The 25,106-nt window shown below is 44.0% G+C and overlaps 1 protein-coding gene across 3 annotated transcripts in view; it reads right to left on the bottom strand.

The window, feature by feature from the left end:
* Positions 1–24,283, bottom strand: part of mtfmt (mitochondrial methionyl-tRNA formyltransferase) — a 65,249-nt gene extending 40,966 nt beyond the window's left edge. For 2 of the 3 annotated variants that reach the window (XM_068018350.1, XM_068018351.1), the window contains exons 1-5: positions 23,975–24,283; positions 23,194–23,409; positions 17,155–17,277; positions 11,023–11,125; positions 3,018–3,093 (exon numbers count right to left, since the gene is read on the bottom strand). In XM_068018350.1, coding sequence (XP_067874451.1) covers positions 3,018–3,093; positions 11,023–11,125; positions 17,155–17,277; positions 23,194–23,409; positions 23,975–24,192 — 736 coding nt within the window. In that variant the 5' untranslated portion in view covers positions 24,193–24,283. The remainder of the gene's footprint in view (positions 1–3,017; positions 3,094–11,022; positions 11,126–17,154; positions 17,278–23,193; positions 23,410–23,974) is intronic. The other variant, XM_068018352.1, reaches the window with a different exon arrangement.
* Between the last annotated feature and the right edge of the window lie 823 nt (positions 24,284–25,106).

Raw genomic sequence — 25,106 nt, 5'->3', positions numbered from 1 at the left:
GTTTGTCCGCACACTTCTAACGATACGAAATTTTCCAGGTGGATGTCCATCGTCAGGAGTGATCTTGATCACTCTCTCTCCCTCCTCTCTGTCTATCGTCCTCCCCTTCCTTCCTTGTGTCGCCCTGCCCTGTGTCATCCCAAGTCATCCCACTTTTCTGCCCTCCTCTCACTACCCCCTTTCCCATCTCTCTCTTCCTTTCTCTCTCTCCACCCAGCTGTCGCTTTCTCCTTCTGCACCACCCCCCCACCCCCGCTCCCTTAATCTCACCGGCCCCCTCCTCCTCCCCCAAACCTCTCGCTGTCCCCTCAACCTCCCCCCCCACCGCCTCCTCCTCCTGCCCCCCTCCCACACCCCCTCGCTGCCCCCAACCCTCCCCCCCACCAATCTCCCTGTCCCCCCACCTTCCTGTCAAGCCCCTTCAGAATCTTTCATGTTTCCACGAGATCATCTCATTCTTCTGAACTCAAGAGTATAGATGGACCCAATTTACTCAGTCTATCATACGACAACCCTCTTATCCCAGGGACTAATCTAGTGAACCTTCACTGTACACCTCTAATGCAAGTATATCTTTCCTTAAATATGGAGACCAAAACTGCACACAGTACTCCAGAACAAAAGCAAAATACTGCAGATGTTGGAAATCAGAAACAAAAAAACAGAACATGCTGGAAATACTCAGGTCAGGCAGAATCGATGCAGAAAAAACAGAGTTAATGTTTCAGGTTTATGAGACATTTCATCTGATGAATGGTGACAGAGACCTGAAGCATCAACTTTCGTCTCTCCACAGATGTGGCCTAACCTAAGAATTTCCACAGTATTCCAGGTGCGGTCTCACCAAAGCCCTGTACAATTGTAGCAAGATCTCTTTATTCTTGTACTCCAATCCCCTTGCAATAAAGGCCAACATGCCATTTGCCTTCCTATTGCTTGCTGTACCTGTATACTAACTTTCTGTATTCCTTACACAAGTACACCCAAGTCCCTCTGAACATCAATATTTACAAGGTTCATGACTTATTAAAAAAAAATTCTGCTTTTCTACTTGTCCTACCAAAATGAATAACCTCACACTTTTCCACATTATACTCTGCCACCTTGCCGCCCCTCTCACTTAGCCTGTCTATATCTCTTTGCAGCCGCTTTGTGCCCTCCTCACAGCTTACACTCCCAACTAGCTTTGTATCGTCAGCAAACAGATACATTACTCTCAGTCCCTTCACACAAGTCATTAACATACATTGTAAATAGCTGAGGCCCCAGCACTGATACTTACGGCATTCCTTTAATCAAAGCCTGCCAAGTTGAAAATGGCCCATTTCTCCCCACGTTCTGCTTCCTGTCCATTAATCAATTCTCCATCCATGCCAAAATATCAACCCCAACTTCATGAGCCCTTATCTTGTGCATTAACCTTCTGCATGGCACCTTATCAAATGTCTTTTGGAAATTCATGTATAATACATCTACTGGTTCTCCTTTATCTACCCTACTAATTACATACTCAAAACTAAAATTCAAACACTATTTCCCTTTCGTAAAACCATGTTGACTTTGTCTGATCACACTACTGATCATGCTACTTGCCACTAATCAGCCCAAGCAGGACAGTTTTATTGTATGCAGGCACCCACTGCTTCAGTGTCTGAGGAGCTGTGAATGGTACTGAATATTGTGCAATCAGCAGCAGACATCCTCACTTCTCACCTTATGATGGAGGGAAGGTCATTGATGAAGCAGCTGAAGATGGTTAGGCCTAGGCCATTATCCTGAGTAACTCCTGCAGCGATGTCCTGGGGCTGAGATGATTGACCTCCAACAACCACAACCTTTGTGCTAGGTATGACTCCAATCAGGAGACTTTTCCCTGATTTCCATTGACTTCAATTTTGCCAAGGGTCCTTGCGCCACACTTGGTTAAATGCTATCTTAATGTCAAGGACACTCACTCTCATCTCACTTCCAGAATTCAGCTCTTTTGTCCATGTTTGGACCAAAGCTGTAGTAAGGTCTGGAGCCGAGTACCCCAGCAGAACCCAAACTGAGCATCGATAAGCAGGTTGTTGCTGAGTAAGTGCCATGTGATAGCGCTGTCCACAACACCTTCCATCACTTTGCTGATGATAGAGAGTAAACTGATAGGACAGTAATTGGCAGGATTGGATTTGTCCTGCTTTTTGTGGACAGGACATATTTGGGCAAATTTTGCCACATTGTCGGGTAGATGCCAGTGTTGTAGCTGTACTGGAACAGCTTGGCTAGGATGCAGCTAGTACTCGAGCACAAGTCTTCAGTACTACAGCTGAGTATAGTAAGGGCACAGAGCCTTTGCTGTACCCTGCGCCTTGACCGTATCCTAATATCATGTGGAGTGAATCGATTGTCTGAAGACTGTCACGTATTAAGATGAGGACCTCAGGAGAGGCTGTAACAGATCATCCGCTCAGCACTTCTGGCTGAAGATGGCTGTAAATGCTGCAGCCTTGTCTTTTGCACTGACATTCTAGGCTCCCTATCATTGAGGATGAGGATGCTTGTGGAGCCTCCTCCAATGGTAAGAATGTTGAATACACTATCACATGGAGCTGTTGAGGCAAATAGCATAGATGCCTTAAAAGAGAATCTGGATAAGCACAAAGGAGAAAGGAATTGATGGATATGTGAGTGGGGTGAGGCGCGTAAGGAGCATCAACACTGGTCTTGACCAGTTGGGGCTAATGGCTTGTTTCTGTGCTCTAAACAGAGATGAGGAGAAATTTTTACTCTCAGAGTCGTGAATATTTGGAACTCTCTTCCTCAAAAGGCAGTGGAAGCAGAGTATTTGAATATTTTTAAGGCAGCGGTAGATAGATTCTTGATAAGCAAGGGGATGAAAGGTTATTGGGGGTAGGCGGGAATGTGGAGTTGAGGTTACAATCAGATCAGCCATGATCTTGTTGAGGAGCAGGCTCGAGGGGCCTACTCCTGCTCGTAATTCGTATGTTTGCATGTTTAAATTCTATGTAACTCACCAAATGTGATTCCCTCCTTGGATTGTTCCCTTTTGTTCTCAATAATTTCCGGCAGATTTTTCAAAGTTGACAGAAGCTGAAACAAATAAATTCAATTGGGTTTAAACTTGGAGACCAGTTTCTCAACATGACTTTAGTTTCAATTTTAATAGGGTGAGATTATAGAATCAACAGCATTTTATAGCTCAGAAAGGGGCCATTTGACCCAACATATCTTTGCTGCTAACCTTAAGTGCTCTCCAGTTCTCCCATTGTCATTTTCCTATCCCTTTTAATTCTTTTCTGGAAACATTCAGCAGATCAGACAGCATGTGAAATTTGTACAGAACACTGTTTTGGCCACAACTGGAGTACTGCGTCCAGTTCTGGGCACCACAGTTTAGGAAAGATGTGAAGGCACTAGAGAGGGTGCAGAAAAGTTCACTAGAATGGTCCCAGGAATGAGGAACTTCAGTTACACGGATAGATTGGAGAAGTTGGGACTGCTTTCCTTGGAGAAGGTTGTGAGAAGATTTGATAGAGGTATTCAAAAACATGAGGGGTCTGGACGGGAAAGATAGTGAAAAGCTGTTCCCATTGGTGCAGGGATCGAGACCAAAAGGGAACAGATCGAAGGTACGTGGAAAAAGCAGCAATAGCAAATGAGAAAAATCTTTTTCACACAAGTGGTTAGGATCTGGAATGCACTACCTACGAGTGTGGGGGAGGCAGGATCAATCAGGGCATACAAGAGGGAAATGGATTGTTATTTGAAAAGGAAGAGTGTGCAGGGCTACAGAGAGTGTCACTAGGTAAATTGCTCTTTTGGCGAGCTGGCAGACACAACAGGCTGAATGGCCTAGTTACGGCCAGTGAGCAGGTGTCAGGCTCCCCTCATGCCCCTTCATCTTATTTGACAACAGGGTTTATTCCTTGTGCCTACCACCTCCTTGAGTGTTGTACCTTTTTCGTTTACTATCATTACAAAAGAACCAATGGGACAGGGGTTCTTGAGTTTAAACAAGAAAGTGGCAAGTTTATTATACTTACAACTGTAACCCAATTTATAAATAACACGCACATGCGTATGGGAAAATTTGGATGGATTTGGCTGCATTAAAGTGCAGAATAAATGGAACTTAAATACAGTCTGTAAAGTGGGCGATCCAGTAGTCCCCGACTGAAGCTGTATTTTTGAAGTCTTCGCTGGAAAAGAGATAGAGTTGGTTAGGATTATATTCGGAGTTCAGAAGAGCGAAGGGGGGGGGAGATCTCATAAAAACTGATAAAATTCTAACAGGACTTGACAGGGTAGATGCAGGAAGGATGTGCCCAACGGTGGGGGAGTCCAGAACCAGGGGTCATAGTCTAAGGATACGAGGTAAACCTTTCAGGACTGAGACGAGGAGAAATTTCTTCACCCAGAGAGTGGTGAGCCTGTGGAATTCACTACCACAGAAAGCAGTTGAGGCCAAAACATTGTATGTTTAAGGAGGAGTTAGATATAGCTCTTGGGTCTAAAGGGATCAAAGGATATGTGGCGAAAGCAGGAACAGGTTACTGAGTTGGATGATCAGCCATGAATGGCAGAGCAGGCTCGAAGGGCCGAATGGCCTACCCCTGCTCCTATTTTCTATGTTTCTATGGTCAAAGCTGCACTTTGGTTGGCCAGCTTGAAGGCAGAATTGCAGTTGGCTCTCTTCCCTGGTTGATGGCTGTAGCGGTCTGCAAGCTTGAAGGATCCTCCAGTCGCAGACAGTTTTCACAATGTTTTTTCTGGGGACCGAGAGACCAACAAACAGACCCAAAGACACAGGAGAGTAGCAGCCTTCTGTGCTGTTCTACACAGGGTTACTGCCTGTCTGTATAACAAAACTTGATTCTTCAGAGCTGAACAGGCAGTCACATGGTTCTCAATCCTCTGTTTCTCATGATGTTTTTCTGGAATCTTCCAATGAAATTCAAGATTCCACATGCCCCAAGATGTCCATTCACACTTGGAAGGGGGGTGGGGGGGAAAGGTTGTCTCTCTAACGAAGCTATGCCAGGTAATTCAATCACTTAGAGAAAACCATCGTCCTGGCTGGGCGTCTTGTTAGAATTGTTGATTCCAGTCCAATCTCCTGGTAATTCAGATGTAAATGGCAGTGGCCATCTTGGTTGCTAGTTTTTTTTTTTCAAGTTACTTGTAGGGTTTTTTCCCCCCATTAAAAGTCTAAAGTAAGTTTCCAACCAATGAAATTAATATTTCCCATTCGGCATATAGGGTTTTCCCGACAGCCTCCTTCTGTGCTGTAACAATTCTATGATTCTGCATCAGTGGAGAAACAATGATCTTTCATCAGAACTGGAAAAAGTTAGAGATGTAACAGGGGATGGGATAGAGGTGTAGAGACTGATTATTGTGGGGGATTAGATGGAGGTGAAAATTTCTCTACTCATATCAGGATCTTCAGTTTTTATTGCCCAACCATGGCTAACAAGAGAAGTTAAAGATTGTATTAGATCAAAGGAAGAGGATCATAAAGTTGCCAAAAAAAGCAGTAAGCCTGCTTTTAGTAGCATTTTAGAATTCAGCAAAAGGAGGACCAAGAAACTGAAAGAAAAATATGAAAGAAAACTAGCAAGAAACATAAAAATGGACTGTAAAACCTTCTATAGATATGTAAAAAGGAAAAGATTAGCAAAGTCAAATGTGGGGCCATTATAGGCAGAGACAGGAGAATTTATCATAGAGACTATGGAAATGGCAGAGAAACTAAAATACTTTCTGTCTGCCTTCACGGACAAAGATACAAAAAACCTCCCAGAAATACTAGAGGATCAATGGACTACTGAGAATGAGGAACTGAAAGAAATTAGTATTAGTAAAAATGTAGTAGTGGAGAAATTAATGGGACTGAAAGTTAATAAATCACCTGGACCTGATGATCTAAACCACAGTGTGTTGTAAGAGATGACTGTTGAGATAGTGGATGCATTGGTGGTCACCTTCCAAAATTCTATAGATTCTGGAATGGTTCCTGCAGATTGGAAAGTAGCAAATGTAACCTCACTATTTAAGAAAGGAGGGAAAGAGAAAAAGGGGAACTACAGACCTCCTCCGAATAGTTCCAGAGATGTAGAGGAAAGGATAGCGAAGATGATTCTCGATAGGGGCGAGAGTAACAGGGTAGTTGTTATGGGGGACTTTAACTTTCCAAATATCGACTGGAAATATTATAGTTCGAGTACTTTAGATGGGTCAGTTTTTGTCCAGTGTGTGCAGGAGGGTTTTCTGACACAGTATGTAGACAGGCCAACCAGGGGCGATGCCACATTGGATTTGGTACTGGGAAATGAACCCGGCCAGGTGTTAGATTTAGATGTAGGTGAGCACTTTGGTGATAGTGATCACAATTCGGTTAGGTTTACCTTAGCGATGGGCAGGGACAGGTATATACCGCAGGGCAAGAATTATAACTGGGGGAAAGGAAATTATTATGCGATTAGGCAAGATTTAGGATGCGTAGGATGGAGAAGGAAACTGCAGGGGATGGGAACAATCGAAATGTGGAGCTTATTCAAGGAGCAGCTACTGCGTGTCCTTGATAAGTATGTACCTGTGAGGCAGGGAGGAAGTTGTCGTGCGAGGGAGCCGTGGTTTACTAAAGAAGTTGAAGCGCTTGTCAAGAGGAAGAAGAAGGCTTATGTTAGGATGAGACGTGAAGGCTCAGTTAGGGCGCTTGAGAGCTACAAGCTAGCCAGGAAGGATCTAAAGGGAGAGCTAAGAGCAAGGAGAGGACACGAGAAGTCATTGGTGGATCGGATCAGGGAAAACCCTAAGGCTTTCTATAGGTATATCAGGAATAAAAGAATGACTAGAGTTAGATTAGGGCCAATCAAGGATAGTAGTGGGAAGTTGTGTGTGGAATCAGAGGAGATAGGGGAAGTGTTAAATGAATATTTTGCGTCAGTATTTACAGTAGAGAAAGAAAATGTTGTTGAGAATACTGAGATTCAGGCGACGAGGCTAGATGGGATTGAGGTTCACAAGGAGGAGGTGTTAGCAATTTTGGAAAGTGTGAAAATAGATAAGTCCCCTGGGCCAGATGGGATTTATCCTAGGATTCTCTGGGAAGCTAGGGAGGAGATTGCAGAGCCTTTGTCCTTGATCTTTATGTCGTCATTGTCGACAGGAATAGTGCCGGAAGACTGGAGGATTGCAAATGTTGTCCCCTTGTTCAAGAAAGGGAGCAGAGACAGCCCTGGTAATTATAGACCTGTGAGCCTTACTTCGGTTGTGGGTAAAATGTTGGAAAAGGTTATAAGAGATAGGATTTATAATCATCTTGAAAAGAATAAGTTCATTAGAGATAGTCAGCACGGTTTTGTGATGGGTAGGTCGTGCCTCACAAACCTTATTGAGTTTTTCGAGAAGGTGACCAAACAGGTGGATGAGGGTAAAGCAGTGGATGTGGTGTATATGGATTTCAGTAAGGCGTTTGATAAGGTTCCCCACGGTAGGCTATTGCAGAAAATACGGAAGTATGGGGTTGAAGGTGATTTAGAGCTTTGGATCAGAAATTGGCTAGCTGAAAGAAGACAGAGGGTGGTGGTTGATGGCAAATGTTCATCCTGGAGTTTAGTTACTAGTGGTGTACCGCAAGGATCTGTTTTGGGGCCACTGCTGTTTGTCATTTTTATAAATGACCTGGAAGAGGGTGTAGAAGGGTGGGTTAGTAAATTTGCAGATGACACTAAGGTCGGTGGAGTTGTGGATAGTGTCGAAGGATGTTGTAGGGTACAGAGGGACATAGATAGGCTGCAGAGCTGGGCTGAGAGATGGCAAATGGAGTTTAATGCGGAAAAGTGTGAGGTGATTCACTTTGGAAGGAGTAACAGGAATGCAGAGTACTGGGCTAATGGGAAGATTCTTGGTAGTGTAGATGAACAGAGAGATCTTGGTGTCCAGGTGCATAAATCCCTGAAGGTTGCTACCCAGGTTAATAGGGCTGTTAAGAAGGCATATGGTGTGTTAGCTTTTATTCGTAGGGGGATCGAGTTTCGGAGCCACGAGGCCATGCTGCAGCTGTACAAAACTCTGGTGAGACCGCACCTGGAGTATTGCGTGCAGTTCTGGTCACCGCATTATAGGAAGGATGTGGAAGCTATGGAAAGGGTGCAGAGGAGATTTACTAGGATGTTGCCTGGTATGGAGGGAAGGTCTTACGAGGAAAGGCTGAGGGACTTGAGGTTGTTTTCGTTGGAGAGAAGGAGGAGAGGTGACTTAATAGAGACATATAAGATAATCAGAGGGTTAGATAGGGTGGATAGTGAGAGTCTTTTTCCTCGGATGGTGATGGCAAACACGAGGGGACATAGCTTTAAGTTGAGGGGTGATAGATATAGGACAGATGTCAGAGGTAGTTTCTTTACTCAGAGAGTAGTAGGGGCGTGGAACGCCCTGCCTGCAACAGTAGTAGACTCGCCAACTTTAAGGGCATTTAAGTGGTCATTGGATAGACATATGGATGAAAATGGAATAGTGTAGGTCAGATGGTTTCACAGGTCGGCGCAACATCGAGGGCCGAAGGGCCTGTACTGCGCTGTAATGTTCTAATTCTAATTCTTACTGCACAGAAGGCGGCCATTAGGCCCATGCCAGCTTTTCATGGAGCTGTGCAGTCAGTCCCACTCCCCAGCTCGAACCCCGTAGCCCTGCATGTCTATTTTTCAGGTAGCCATCCACTTCCTCTTGAAGTCATCAATTGCCTCTGATTTCACCACCCTTGTGGGCAGCGAGCTCCAGGTCATTACCATTTTGTACTCAATGCCTCTATTCATGAAGCCCAAGATCCCATACACTTTATTAACCACTCTCTCAATATATCCTGCCACCTTCAAAGATCTATGCACATGTACCCCCAGGTCCCTCTGTTCCTGTACACTCTTTAGAACTGTGCCATTAAGTATATATTGCCTCTCCCTATTCCTTCTACCAAAATGCATCACCTCACACTGTCAGTATTAAATTCCATCTGCCACCTCCCTCCCCATTCTACTAGCCTATGTCCTGTTGCAGGTGGGTCATATCATCTTCACTGTTTGCCACACCTCCAAGTTTGGTATCAACAAATTTTGAGATTCTACTCTGCATTCCAAGATCCAAGTCATTTATATATAGCAAAAAAAGCAGTGGCCCCAGGTTGGGTCAAGATTTCTACAAATTCGATAAAACAGCATTTAAACTATCCACTCGATAGTTAACTTAATAAAAATTATTTCCATAAAAATTGATTAGATTTCTAAATGTCCAATGCATTTGGAGTCATTTGGAAATATGGAGACTATTAATCTTTTTGACCATGGTGAACAACGCTAGCAATTGCTTTATTTCCTATTCCATCAACTACAGAGTCGCTCAAGGATCTATCCTTGGTTCCCGCCTCTTCAAGAATTCAATCCGATGGGAATGAATAGGACAAAAGCAAAATACTGCAGATGCTGGAAATCCGAAATACAAACAAGAAATGCTGGAACCACTCAGCAGGTCTGGCAGCATCTGTGGAAAGAGAAGCAGAGTTAACGTTTTGGGTCAGTGACCCTTCTTCGGAACTGACAAATATTAGAAATGTCCCAGGTTATAAGCAAGTGAGGTGGGGGTGGGGCAAGAGATAACAAAGGAGCTGGTGTAGATTGGACAAGGCCACACTGCTCCATGACCTTTTGGTCAGCTAAGGCAAACAATAGGTTAATGGTGTGTTGAAAGACAAAGCATTAGTACAGATAAGGTGTTAACGGACTGAAGATTGAACAGCAGCAAGTGCAAACATGAAAAAAAAGTGGGTAAGCAAGCTGAACAAACTAAGATGAAATGAAATAAATGCAAGAAAAAAAAAAAAGAGATTGTAAAAAAGAATAACTAAAAATGAAAGCAAAATGGGGGACTATCATGCTCTGAAATTATTGAACTCAATGTTCAGTCCGGCAGGCTGTAGTGTGCCTAATTGGTAGATGAGATGCTGTTCCTCGAGCTTGCGTTGATGTTCACTGGAACACTGCAGCAATCCCAGGACAGAGATGTGAGCATGAGAGCGGGGGGAGGCAGTGTTGAAATGGTAAGCAACCGGAAGCTCAGGGTCCTGCTTGCGGACTGAGCGGAGGTGTTCCGCAAAGCAGTCACCCAGTCTGCGCTTGGTCTCCCCAATGTAGAAGAGACCACATTGTGAGCAGCGAATACAGTATACTACATTGAAAGAAGTACAAGTAAATTGCTGTTTCACCTGAAAGGAGTGTTTGGGGCCTGGGATAGTGAGGAGGTAAATGGGCAGGTATTACACCTCCATTGCCATGGGACGGGGACGAGGTGGTGGGGATAATGGAGGAGTGGACCAGGGTGTCGCAGAGGGAACGAGCCCATCGGAATGCTGACAGGGGAAGGGAGGGGAAGATGCGTTTGGTAGTGGTAGATGCCACATTAAAACTGATGTATTGCACTTTTTGCTTTGTTTTAACTGAGGTAATTGACTCAAGTATAATCTTTTGCACTTCCTTTACTGACTGAAACCTGCTTGACCAACCAGCTGAAAGTGTATCAAATCTTAATGTTCATTACAACATTTAGAAAGGGCAATTCGGACTCCGAGGGAGGAAGCTGTTGTAATGAGACGTTTCGGCTTCAGCTCACTGACTACAAAGCATGGCAATCATATAATCCCATTAATGTTCAACCCAAAAGTCATGAATCAAGAAATTGGTGGTAGTGGATGAGGAGGCCTTTACACACCACCCATTGGTCTATACTGTTGGGGCACTGGTTCATTTCCAGTGAACAATTTTACACTTGTGCTGAAGTGACAGGCAGTGGAATGTCACTTGATGCAATGAGCATTTATTCACTAATATGTGAACAAGACTTTGGTGCTTTGTGCTGTTAATGAAGTCTTTACTCATGTTATTCAGGTGTTTGCATCTCCTTTAGGTGCTGAAATTTAGCAACATCATGGTTAGTTTTCCCAGAGCATACGGAGTGTAAATATTTTACCATTTCAGCACCTGTTTCTGCCAACATTGTTCCCAATTCATCAGCCGTACATCTTGGAGGAACAGCACATTCCTGCTGCATCACAATGGCGCCAACATCAAATCTACGGGTACAAAACACTAAAGTCACCCACACATTCATGAGCTCAACAACCAACAAACATGATCTCATTAACATTAGTCTCTCTGTTAAATATCCTGTCACTCATGTGTTAGCTCCTGGTTAACCAGCAAGAATAGGTGTCTTCAGCCAGGTTCAGCAGACCATGCATGGAGAAAAAAGTTATTTGGGAAAATAGAGATGATTAAATATTACACAAGACCAATCAGTTCTTGTGCAGCTGAGACTGTGAACCGTTTTCTGTTGAAAGTTAACGAATCACAGCAACAGATTAGTCAGAGGCTGGAGATTATAGAGATTCACGGGTACCTTTGCGACTGGAGACTTTGCTTGAGGTTTCAAGAAATTGGGTGCCATGACCCCATAATGGAACAAATGACGTGGTCACAGAGGAACAAGCTCATTAGGCAGGAAAAGCCTTTTCTCCTTCAAATGCTTTAGGTGCACCTAAATCTCGAGCATGTTAATGTAGTTGCATGAAATGCTTCAGTCTGTTACATTAACTAAAGCATTGGCCAGTGTAACATATCAATAAACAACTTCAAGATATGCAGTGACTTATTAGTAAGCAGTTATTTAGATTATATTTACTTGCAAAAGAATGGAAGGCACAGGGAGTGTCATGCAGGCCCCCAACTGCCAAGAATGAGGCACGCATTATTTCACCACATGAACATTAAAAACTTTTAAATGTTGCTGGATAGAAAAGGCGGCCCATCACAAGGAATTGCCAGAACCCTCACCAGAAAGACCATTTTTGCATACTAGCAGACAGCGCTGGAACGAAGGACCCAGTCCCTGCTTCTCCAATACACAGAAGACCTGGTCAGACCCGTTTAGTCTAAGTGGCTGTTTGAATTTGAACTTGCCACAGAGTGTCTGAAACTCAAAGCTCCTTGCTCTTGGACTGAAACGACCTCTCTCCTGTCTGCTCTCACCTCACTCTCAACAGCTTCGGAAACCATTGACGACACATGAACCCCAAGAGAAAAGTATCCTACAGCGAACAAGGTTTAAGAATAATACTGGGCCCCAACGAAAAACAAGACTTACAAAAGGACTACAGTGAGCTCTAAGCACAGTAAACTAGAAACTGTTGCCTCAAACCTCTCCATTTTATTTTTCATCTGCTCTTTTCTGTCCCTGTTTGCATGTGCAAATCGCATATGCATGCTAGCATGAAGTGCGACATGTATCTGTAAACATTAAGCGAATTAGAGTTTAAGTTTTAATAAATTTCACTTTTCTTCAAGCTAATTTCTTTGCCTTATAATTGGAAGCCAAAAATTAAACTGTTACAATAAAACCGGTGAAGACAGCAAAAGATCCCTCGACACCTTTCTCAGCTGGATGCAACAAAGAGCAAAAGAAAACCATCTTGACACTGTGGCAGCCCAGGGGAAGAGTGACACTAAAGCAGAAAGAATCACTCCTGAAATTGCAGAGGGAGCAAGGCTGCGGCAAAGTGTGAAGGGCGTGGAGAATATTTATGCATTACTCACAAGGGATGGCAATGTGTCTGCACATGGACACACTGCCAGTGGTAAAAAAAATTGAGGTCCGTGACTGATAATTTCAAGGATGAGAAATTTCCCATTGGGTTCTTCTTTCCAACCAGACTGGTTTAAAAAAAAAGATTCACAACTCGGTGCTGAGAGCAGGGACTTGCTTCCAAACATTGGACAGTTTTGTGGTTTTTAAAAAAAAAAAAAAACTGGAACCCACTGGAAAACCATGAAACTGTGCAGTTTGGAAGCGTTGCTCCTGCTCTCAGCTGTAAAACTGACAGTTGCGATTTCTTTTTAAAATTGGCTAACCATGAAGCTGTTCTGCTGTCAGTTCCTGCTCTCAGAAATGGACAGAGAGGGGGAGGGACGAGGAAGAGGGAAACAGACAGAGACGGGGTTAGAATGCATTTCCAAGTTTCAGTAAAACATAGGACATAGGAAGATAGGAACAGGAGTAGGCCATTCAGCCCCTCGAGCCTAGCCCGCCATTCAATGAGATCATGGCTGATCCGCGGTCTAACTCCATATACCTGCCTTTGGCCCATATTCCCCAATAGCTTTGCTTAACAAAAATCTATCAGATTTAAAATTAACAACTGTTCTAGCTTCAACTGCTGTTTGTGAGAGAGTGTTCCAAACCTCTACCACCCTTTGCGTGAAGAACTTTATCAAATGCCTTCTGGAAGCCCATATAAATAACATCCATAGACATTCCCCTGTCCACTACCGTAGTCATTTCTTCAAAAAATTCAATGAGATTTGTCAGGCATGACCTTCCCGTCATGAATCCATGCTGGCTGTCCCTGATTAACTGAAAATTCTCTAGGTTCAGTCACCCTATCCTCGATTATAGACTCCAGCAACTTGCCCACCACAGATGTCAGGCTAACTGGTCTATAATTTCCTTGGTTCCACCTTTCACCCTTCTTAAAAAGTGGAGTGACATGTGCAACTTTCCAATCCAGAGGGACTACTCTTGAATCTAGGGAATTCTGAAAGACTATAGTTAGGACATCCAGAATGTGCTCCCCTACTTCCTTTAACACCCTCGGATGGAAACTGTCAGGTCCTGAGGATTTCTCACTCTTTAGTTCCATTAATTTCCTTGTTACTGATGATTTACTTACATTAATTGTATTAAGTCCCTGTCCCCTATCGGCTATTAATTTTTTCCAGGACTTCCGCCAAGTTATCCTCCTTTTCAACAGCAAATACTGAGGCAAAGTAATTGTTCGACATGTCTGCCATCTCCCCATTATCAATGACAATATCGCCATTTTCAGCTTTTAGTGGGCCTACATTGCTCTTGATCACCCGCTTTCCCTTTATGCAACTATAAAATTTCTTCTTATTGATTTTGATGTCCCTTGCGTGTTTCCTTTCATAATCTCTTTCAGTAGCTCTTATAAGCTGCTTTGTGACCCTTTGCTGGTCTTTGTATTGATTCCATTCGGCCGGATCTGTGCTGCGTTTTGCATTTTTGTAAGCCATTCCTTTTTGTTTTATGCTATCCCTCATCTCTTTAGTTGTCCATGGCTGTTTTTTCTGTGAAGTGGAGCTTTTTCCTCTCAGGGGTATATACTTGCTCTGCATTTCGTTAAATGGTTCTTTAAATATTCTCCACTGTTCTTCAGTCATTTGACCCAGTAACAGATCTACCCAGTTTACCGTGGACAGTCTCTGTCTCATCCCAGTAAAGTCAGCCTTACCCAAGTCTAAAATTCTAGTAGCTGATTCGTGCTTTTCACTTTCAAACGCTACCTTGAATTCGATCATGTTGTGATCACTATTTGATAAATGCTCACGCAGTTAGGCTACTAATTAAATTTGGCTCATTACTCATAACTAAATCTAATATTGCCTGTCCCCTTGTTACATCTAGGGGATATTGCTGTAGGAAACTATCCCGGACACATTCCAAAAATTCACTACCTTTCCGATAGGTGCTAGTCTGCCTCGCCCAATCTATGTGTAAGTTAAAATCCCCCATTAATACTACTCTGCCTTTTTTACACACTTTCCTAATTTGTGCATTTATACAATCTAACACCTCAGAACTGCTACCAGGGGGTCTATACACAACACCCATTACAGTTTTAGATCCTTTTCTGTTCCTCAATTCCACCAATAAGGTGTCCACTGGATGCTTTCCCCTCATTACATCCGCCCTCACCAATGAGGTGATATTATTTCTAATCAGTAAGGCTACTCCACCTCCTCTGCCATTTTCCCTGTCCCTCCTGTAAACTTTAGTTTAGTTTAGAGATACAGCACTGAAACAGGCCCTTCGGCCCACCGAGTCTGTGCCGACCATCAACCACCCATTTATACTAATCCTACACTAACCCCATATTCCTACCACATCCCCACCTGTCCCTATATTTCCCTACCACCTACCTATATTATAACCAAGTATATTTAGTTCCCAGCCCTGACCATCCTTCAGTCATGTCTCCGCAATGGCCACCACATCATACTCTTCCATTTGAATTTGCACCTGCAGCTCATCTAGTTTATTCCTTATACTCCATGCATTTGTATATAGAACATTTATTTGGGCTATACCCCCTAACCTATCCCTCAGCACTGATGTTTTATTCACCTGTTTATTATTTCTCTCTTCTGGTTTAACCAGTATACTTCTTGCAGTTTGGTAACAATCAGCCTCACCATTAACCTGCACTCCTACCTTCACCTTTAACTTCCTGTTTTTCCATGCAACTGAACCCTCCCACACCACCCCCCCCCCCTCACTATTTGGTTTAAAGCCCTATCTACAGCCCTAGTTACGCGATTCACCGGGACTCTGGTCCCAGCATGATTCAGGTGGAGCCCATCCCATCGGAACAGCTCCCTCCTTCCCCAGTACTGGTGCCAATGTGCCATGAATTTGAACCCATTTCTCCCACACCAATCTTTGAGCCACGCATTTACCTCTTTAATCTTATTGACCCTTTGCCAATTTGCTCGTGGCTGAGTTAGTAATCCAGAGATTACGACCTTTTTGGTTTTGCTTTTGAATTTAGACCCTAGCCACTCATATTTCCTCAGCAGAACCTCTATTCTCGTTCTACTTATATCGTTGGTACCTACCTGGACCACGACAACTGGATATTTCCCCTCCCACTCCTTTTCCTCTGCAGCCCAGATGAGATATCCTGAACCCTGGCACCAGGTCGGCAACAGAGCTTTCGGGACTCTCGATCCTGGCCACAGAGAACAGTGTCTATGCCCCTAACTATACAATCCCCGATTATGACTACATTTCTCTTTTCTCCCCCCACTTGAATGGCTCCCTGTACCACGGTGCTATGGTCAGTTTGCTCATCTTCCCTACAGTCCATGCTTTCGTCCACACAGGGAGCAAGAATTTCGAACCAGTTGGACAAGGACAAGGGCTGAGGCTCCTGCAACACTACCTCCTGGATCCCTCAACCTGCCTCACTCATAGTCACACCCTCCTGTCCCTGACCACTGGGCGAATTCAAGGTAGTTAATCCAAGGGGCGTGACTGCCTCCTGAAACACAGCATCCAGGTAACTCTCCCCCTCCCTGATGTGTCGCAGTATCCGAAGTTCAGACTCCAACTCATCAACTCTGAGCTGGAGTTCCTCGAGCAGCCAACACTTGCTACAGATGTGGTCACTCGGAACCACAATGGGGTCCACCAGCTCCCACATCATGCAGGTACAACACATCACCTGGCCCCGCATCTCTATTTTATTTAATTAGATTTTAATTTGTTTTTTAAATTTCCGACTGGTCTTTAGTTTTTAAATCTGTAAAATATTTCTCCTATTCACCTTTAATCTGAAATCAACTTAGAATAGGTAATTCAACTAGCAGTTACTTACCAATGAACTTAAGGTTTTCCTGTGATGTCACTTTTTTTTCCCCCCCACTGTTTTTACTCCCTTAAGTTACCTAAAAATTAGATTTACACCAGGAAACTTGATTTCACCCCCCCCTCAAAAAAAACACTACCAGCTATATTAAAAAAGAACTGTCGACCTTTCTCTTTACTTTAGTTATGAACCCAGCGATTTAGAGTTATTCCCTAACAGCTGTTACTCACCAACCAATCACCTTGCAGCTTTCCTGCGATGTCACTGTTGACTATTTCTCAAACCTCCGGCGCTGTCTGAATGAACTCTCTCTCTGTCTCTTTATACTCCGGCTCCGCGCTCTCCCGGTCTCTTTATGCTCCGGCTTCGCTCTCGCTGTTTCCCACTCGCTGAGTGAACTTGCTCTCTCTCCCAGTCTCTGTATGCTCTGGCTCCGCTCTCGCTGTCCGAGTGAACTCTCTCTCTCTGGATCTCTTTATACTCTGGCTCCGCTCTCGCTGTTTCCCGCTCACTGACACATGCAGTGACATATCTTGAGCACTTTACAGTAGAAAAACAGTGAATGCAAAAACAGTAAAAGAGAATCGCTACATTGTTTGATAGCATGACACATTCACTATGTTACTCGCATTTTCACTAGTCTGAACAGGTCAGGATACCTTGTTGGTTGGATCTGCATAATCGTCACCCCAGTCATCTGATCGCCATGAATCAGTGTGTGGAAAATTGGTGCAGGACCTCTCCACCTGGGAAGGAGACTGGGATGTAGGTTTAATATTCCACTAGAGACAAGGAGAAAGATAGTTTTTTTTTTAAAAAGGACATTGGAAACAGGGTTATGCACATCCTCAATAAATCTATATTATAAGGGACTAATGAAATAATTGACAGCAGGTGGTAGCTCCTTGCTTCATGCTGGAATAAATCATTTTTTATTTCACATGACTCATTGTTTCCCAACTAATGTTCGAGGGTTGGGTTGAACAGATAGGAACACAGGAGCAGGACATTCAGCCCATCGAGCCTACCCAGCCATTCAATATGATCATGGCTGATCATCCACTTCAATGCCTTTTTCCCCCCCACACTATCCTCATTTCACCTTATGTCATTTGTATTTAGAAATCTGTCAATCTCTGCTTTAAACATACTCAATGACTGAGCTTCCACAGTCTTCTGGGATAGAGAATTCCAAAGATTCAAAACCCTCTAAATCGTGCTGAGACCAGAGTCCTGGCAAATCGCATAACTAGGGTTGTGGATAAGGCTTTAAACTAAATAGTTGAGGGGAGGGTTCAGTTGCATGGAGCATAAGGAAGTCAAAGTTAAAAGGAGAAGATAGGAGTACAGGTTAGAGATGAGGCTGATTGTTACCAGAAAATAAAAGGAAGGGACAGTACGTGTGAACGTCAGATTGCATCAAGGAATCATACAAAAGTAGGGAAATTTGTTAACAGAACAAACTTAAATGCTTTGTATCTGAATGCACAAAGCATTCGGAATAAAATTAATGAGTTAACAGCGCAAATAGAGACGAATGGGTATGATTTAGTGGCGATTACTGAGAAGTGGTTGCAGGGAAATCAGGTTTGGGAATTGAATATCCAAGGGTACTCAGTATTTCGGAAGGATAGGCAGGAAGGAAAAGGAGGCGGCGTAGCTTTGTTAGTAAAGGAAGAGATCAGTGCTGTAGTGAGAAATGATATAGGCACTGGAGATCAAGACGTGGAATCAGTCTGAGTAGAAATAAGACATTTTTTATTTATTTATTCTTTCATGGGATGTGGGCGTTGCAGGCCAGGCCAGCATTTATTGCCCATCTCTAATTGCCCTTGAACTGAGTGGCTTGCTAGGCCATTTCGAGGGCATGTAAGAGTCAACCACATTGCTGTGGATCTGGAGTCACATGTAGGCCAGACCAGGTAAGGACAGCAGATTTCCTTCCCTAAAGGATGTTAGTGAACCAGATGGGTTTTTACAACAATCAACAATGGTTTCATGGCCATCATTAGACAGGCTTTAAATTCCAGATTTATTAATTGAATTCAAAATTCCACCTTCTGCTGTGGTGGGATTCGAACCCATGTCCCCAGAGCAATACCTGGGTGTCTGGTTACTAGTCCAATGACAATACCAAAACGCCATCCCTCCCCAACTCATACAGCAAGGGAAAGAAGTCCCTGGTGGGAGTAATCAATAGGACCCCAAACAGTAGTTCCACAGTGGGGCACAGTATAAACCAGAAAATACTGGGGGCTTTTAAGAAAGGTACGGCAATAACCATGGGCGATTTTAATATGCATATTCTTTTTCTCTTAACACATTGTCTCTCGAGACAAGGCGGCCAAACACCTGGAGGTGGTCAATGGTTTGTGCAGCAGCGTCTGGAGTGGTTATAAAGGCAAATTCTAGAGTGACAGACGCATCCACAGGCGCTGCAGATAAGATTGGTTCTCTCCTTACACTTCTGTATTTTTTCCTGCCAACTGCCAAGTCTCTTCGACTCTCCACTCTTTAGCCCCGCCTTTATGGCTGGCCGCCAGCTCTGGTGATCACTGGCAACTGACTCCCACGACTTGTGGTCAATGTCACAGGACTTCATGTCGCGTTTGCAAACGTCTTTAAAGCGGAGACATGGATGGCCGATGGGTCTGATACCGGTGACGACCTCGCAGTACAATGTGCCCTTGGGGATCAATCATCCATGCGGCTCACATGGCCAAGCCATCTCATGCGCCGCTGGCTCAGTAGGGTGTACATGCTGGGGATGTTGGCCACCTCGAGGACTTGTGTGTTGGAGATACGGTCCTGCCACCTGATGCCAAAGGATTCTCTGGAGGCAGCAAAGATGGAATGAATTGAGATGTCGCTCTTGGCTGACATACGTTGTCCAGGCCTCGCTGCCTTAGAACAAGGTACTGAGGACACAGGCTTGAAACACTCGGACTTTTGTGTTCCGTGTCAGTGCGCCATTTTCCCCACACCCTCTTGGCCAATCTGGACATATCTGGACATAGCAGCAGATGCCTTTCCCATGCACTTGTTGATTTCTTCATCGAGAAACAGGTTACTGGTGATAGTTAAGTCTAGGTAGGTGAACTCTTGAAACACTTCCAGAGCGTGTTTGCCGATATTGATGGATGGAGCATATGCATATAGACTGGATTAATCAAACTGGCAAATATAGCCTCGAGGGAGAGTTCATTGAAAGTATTAGCGATTGTTTTTTGGAGCAATACGTTGTGCAACCAACCAGGGAGCAGGCTATTCTAGATTTGGTATTGTGTAATGAGGTGGGATTAATGAATGATCTCATAGTTAAGGATCCTTTAGGGAAGAGTGATCAAAGCATGCTACAATTTTAAATTCAGTATGAGGTCGAGAAACTGTAGTCCCACACTAGCGTTCTGGAGTTAAACAAAGGTAATTACATAGGCATTATGACAGATTTGGCCCTAGTGGACTGGGCAGGAAGACTAAAAGGTAGGACAGTTGATGAGCAGTGGCAGATGTTTACGGAGATATTCAATTCCTCCCAACTAAATTATATTCCAGAGAGGAAAAAAGATTGTAAGAAGGGGAAAAACATCCATGGCTAAGCAAGGAAGTTAAGGATAACAAAGACAAAAACTAAGGCATATCATATTGCAAAGGCCAGTGGCAGGCTGGAAGATTGGGAAACTTTTAAAGATCAACTAAGGGTTACTAAAAAAGTAATAAAAAGAGCAAAGGTAAATTATGAAAGAAAACTAGCACAAAATATAAAAACAGATAGCAAAAGCTCCTATAAGTATATAAAAGGGAAGAGAGTAGCTAAAGTGAATGTAGGTCCCTTGGAGGATGTGACTGGGAAACACAGAAATGGCAGAGACACTAATCAGTACTTTGCCTCAGTTTTCACAGTGCAGGACACTAGTACCATCCCAATAGTAACAGGTAATGTGGAGGTTATAGAAAGGGAGGAACTTAGAACAATCACCACTAGGGAAAAAGAACTGAGCAAACTACTGGGATTGAAGGCAGACCCCAGGGCCTGATGGCCTATGTCCTAGGGTCTTCAAGGAAGTGGCAGTGGAGATAGTGGATCCATTGGTTATAATATTCCAAAATTCCCTGGATGCGGGAAAGGTTCCAGTGGATTGGAAAAATGCTAATATAACACCCTTATTCAAAAAGGGTGGAGGCAGAAAGTAGGAAACTGTAGACCACTTAGTTAATATCTGTCATTGGGAAATTGTTAGAATCCATTATTAAGGAAGTAATAACAGGACATTTAGAAAGTCAAAACACAATCCATCAGAGTCAGCATGGTTTTATGAAGGGTAAATCATGTTTGACTAATTTGCTAGAGTTCTTGGAAGATGTAACAAGCAAACTGGATAATGGGGATCCTGTAGATGTAGTATATCTGGACTTCCAGAAGGCATTTGATAAGGTGCCACACAAAAGGTTAATACACAAGGTAAGATCACATGGGGTTAGGGGCAATTTATCAGCTTGGAGAGAGGATCGGCTAACCAACAGAAAACAAAGTCAGGATAAATGGGTCCTTTTCTGGTTGGCAAGATGTAACTAGTGGGGTGCCACAGGGTTCGGTCCTCGGGCCCCAACTATTTACAATCTATATTAATGACTTGGATGCAGGGATAGAAGGTATTATAGCCAAATTTGCAGATGACACTAAAATAGGTGGGATAGTAAGTTGCAATAAAGAAATAAGAAATTTACAAATGGATATGGATAGGTTAGGTGAATGGGCCAAAATTTGGCAGATGCAGTTTAACGTGGATAAGTGTGAGGTTATCCGTTTTGGTCAGAAGAATAGAAAGGCAAATTATCTAAGTGGACAGAAACTTCAGAGCTCGTTGTTGCAGAGGGATCAAGGTGTCCTCGTGCATGAAATCGCAGAAAACTAGCATGCAGGTCAACAGGTAATAAGGAAAGCAAATGGAATTTTGGCATTTATTGCTAAAGGAATAGAGTATAAAAGTAGGGAAGTGTTGCTGCAACACTGTACAAGACATTAGTGAGACCGCACCTGGAGTATTGCGTACAGTTTTGGTCCTCTTAGTTGAGGGGGGATGTAGTTGCATTGGAGGCAGTTCAGAGGAGGTTCACTAGATTGATTCCAGAGATGAAGGGTTTGTCTTATGAAGAGAGATTGAGAAGTTTAGGCCTTTACTCTTGAGTTTAGAAGAATGAAAGGAGATCTAATTGAGTAATAGATGATGATTAAGGGGATTGACAAAGTCGACATAGAGAGGATGTTTTCTCAGTTGGGGCAATCTAGAACGAGAGGTCATAGTTTTAGGATAAGGGGTAGCAGATTTACAACAAAGATGAGGAGAAATTACTTCTCTCAAAGGGTTGTGAGTCTGTAGAATTCACTACCTCAGAGTGCGGTGGATGCCAGGACATTGAGTAAATTTAAGAAGGAGATAGACAGATTTTTAATTAGTAATGGGTTGAAGGGTTCTGGAGAACGGGCAAGAAAGTGGAGTTGCGGCCGAGATGAGCCATGATCGTATTGAATGGCGGGGCAGGCTCAACGGGCTGAATTGCCTACTCCTAGTTCTTATGTTGAGGAGAAATTTCTCCTCATCTGTCCTAAGTGGCTTCCCCCTTATTTTGAAATTGTGTCCCCTGGTTCTAGACTCCCCAACCAAGGAAAAACTAATTACCTGCCTCTACCCTGTCTATCCCTTTAAGTATTTTGTGCATTTCAATGAGATCACCTCTCATTCTTCAAAACTCTGGAGAGAATACAGGCCCAGTTTCCCCAATCTCTGTTGATTGGACAGTCCCACCATCCCAGGAACAGGTCTGATGAACCTGCGCTGCACTCCCTCTATGGCAATAATATCCTTCCCAAGGCAAGGGGACCAAAACTGCACATTTTCAACTCCAAGTGCGGTCTAACCAAGATAGAGCTGGACTGGGGGGGGGGGCGAGAAAAGAAGGGAAAAAGAGAAAGTATGGGGATGGGGAGTGGAACCAGGGAGAGAGCTAGAGCAAGGGCTGTTGGGGCAGGGCAGAAGAGCACAGCAACACCATTTCACATTGGTACGATACATGTCTTAGCACAGCTTCAAAACCAAGTTCTGATTCAGTTACGAGCTTTCATATGACAGAGAGCCGATTCCAGCCACATGCAGTTTATAAGTGAGCATGTTTCACCAAGATAAAGAACTGCAAAATTCTCCAAAATTGCATCTCTAATAAAATTTTTAAAACCTATCCAACATCATAACTTATGTAGATTTTCTTTAAATAGAATACAACAGCCACTGAAGTGGTTTCCATGGTTTCTTTCACCTCAAGGCTGACCCCAAAGTCGAGGAAAATTCATTTTTTGTTCATCAGATGGGAATAACCTGCATCGGTCCCTCCTTTGTCAGTGGAACAGGCTGAGCGAAAGTGATTGTTCACATTTTTAATTATAGAGAAACCTCAATGTGGGGCTAAAGTGCTGGAAACTGAGAGGGTAAATGACAGAAATGGTTTGCTCGTGGGAAGAGGAAAAGCAGATGAGTTTTAACACAAAATCAATGGAGTCCAATCCAGTAAATTCAAACCCTTTTCTTTCTACTTGGGTGTCATTAAATCTCAAGTTTCACACAATAGAATTCAGCTTGTCGACATTAGGTTGTGGGGAGCCTTTTTTGTAAATGGACGTATGATGGAAAGGAGTTACTCACTATGGGAACTGCTGAATGAGGGGGTCACTGAGCAGACTCCCAAACGATACAATTATTCCAACATCAAAGTGATCAAATGGTGCGAGGTGAGGCCAATCATGAACTGGAATTTGCCTCAACTTGGCATATTTTCTCACAGGAAGCTTGCCAGATTTTGTGGCCGACAGAGTAACAACTTCCAGCCGTTCTATCAGCATCTTTCCAGTCTCCAAGGATCTACAGAGAAAGAAACCACTGAGTGCTAGTATTTATTATACCAAGCCCAGAAAACAGCAATATTAGAAATAAAAAGGACAGCACAGAAGGCAATATCTGAATGAATGAGGGGCTAATATGCAGCAATGAACGGCAAGTGTTAGGAGCAGAAAGATAACAGACTACTCACTAAAACTGGACTGTTCAGCCATGGTGGGGGGGGGCAGAGAAGGAGGGCAGAACTTTGCTCAAAAATCTGATGTTAACAAGCCCGAGGCTAACCAAACAATAACCAGGGCTGTTTTTCTCATGAATGAGCAGTTGGTCAAACAAGGATCCCCGTCTCTGTCAGTGACCCTTCTTCAGAACTCCAGATGAAGGGTCACTGACCCAAAACGTTAACTCTGCTTCTCTTTCCACAGATGCTGCCAGACCTGCTGAGTGATTCCAGCATTTGTTTTTATTTCAGATTTACAGCATCTGCAATATTTTGCTTTTATATTACCCCGGTCTTTGCCCATTGACTCTAACTCCTTCTCCGACCCCCTGCCCCTCTCAGACGCCGGGCTCCGGCCCCTCACGCTACCTGGACTGGTCCAGTTTGTGCAGCACCCGCTCAGCAAACGCGTCTGTTCCGAAGAAGAGAATCCTCCAGGGAGGCGCGGCCCGGACCCGCCGTCCGCCAGATTTTCCGTCCCAGGGATCGAGCAAGTTCCCCGCACAAAACAAACGATTTGACGCCGGACCGGTGCGAGGAGAGGTCCGGACCGCGACCCACGCCAGGCCCGACACTCGGCTCCACATCCCTGCGACAAAAAGGCGCACAGGCCCTGCTCAGCCGCAGCTCCGCCACTCGCTGGTTAGCTGCTGGGAGCGGCCATCTTTAATACAGGCACTTTCTACTTCCGGTCCTCTGCCAATATCGTTCCTCCAGCTCCGCCCACCCAAACTCAATGGTTCCGGCTGAGTGTCTAATGTCAGATCGGGCGAAATCTCTGATTGGATGTCGGTTACTCCAATATTTGAGAATAAAGGAGCCGCGGGAATCCTCGCCTGACATTCACATAGAACAGTACAGCACAGTACAGGCCCTTCGGCCCACGATGTTGTGCCGACCCTTTAACCTACTCTAAGATCAAACTACCTACATACCCTTCATTCTACTATCATCCATGTACCCATCCAAGAGTCGTTTAAATGCCCCTAATGTATCTGCTTCTACTACCACCGCTGGCACCGCATTCCACGCACCCACCACTCTCTGTGTGTAAAGAACCTACCTCTGACATCTCCCCGAAACCTTCCTCCAATCACCTTAAAATTATGCCCCCTGGTGATAGCCCTTTCCACCCTGGGAAAAAGTCTCTGGCTATCAACTCTATTTATGCCTCTCATCATCTTGTACCCCTCTATCAAGTCACCTCTCATCCTTCTTCGCTCCAATGAGAAAAGCCCTAGCTCCCTCAGTCTTTCTTCATAAGACATGCCTTCCAGTTCAGGCAGCATCCTGGTAAATCTCCTCTGCACTCTCTCTAAAGCTTCCACATCCTTCCTATAATGAGGCGACCAGAACTGAACACAATATTCCAAGTGTGGTCGAACCAGGGCTTTATAGAGCTGCAGCATAACCTCGCGGCTCTTAAACTCAATCCCCCTTGTTAATGAAAGCCAACACCCCATACGCCTTCTTAACAACCCTATCAACCTGGGTGGCAACT

Source organism: Heterodontus francisci, chromosome 38 (genome assembly GCF_036365525.1).
Source record: "Heterodontus francisci isolate sHetFra1 chromosome 38, sHetFra1.hap1, whole genome shotgun sequence".
NCBI classification, from domain to species: Eukaryota; Metazoa; Chordata; class Chondrichthyes; order Heterodontiformes; family Heterodontidae; genus Heterodontus; species Heterodontus francisci.
Note: the sequence above shows the minus strand (reverse complement) of the source record. Positions and strands in the feature narration are given on the sequence as shown.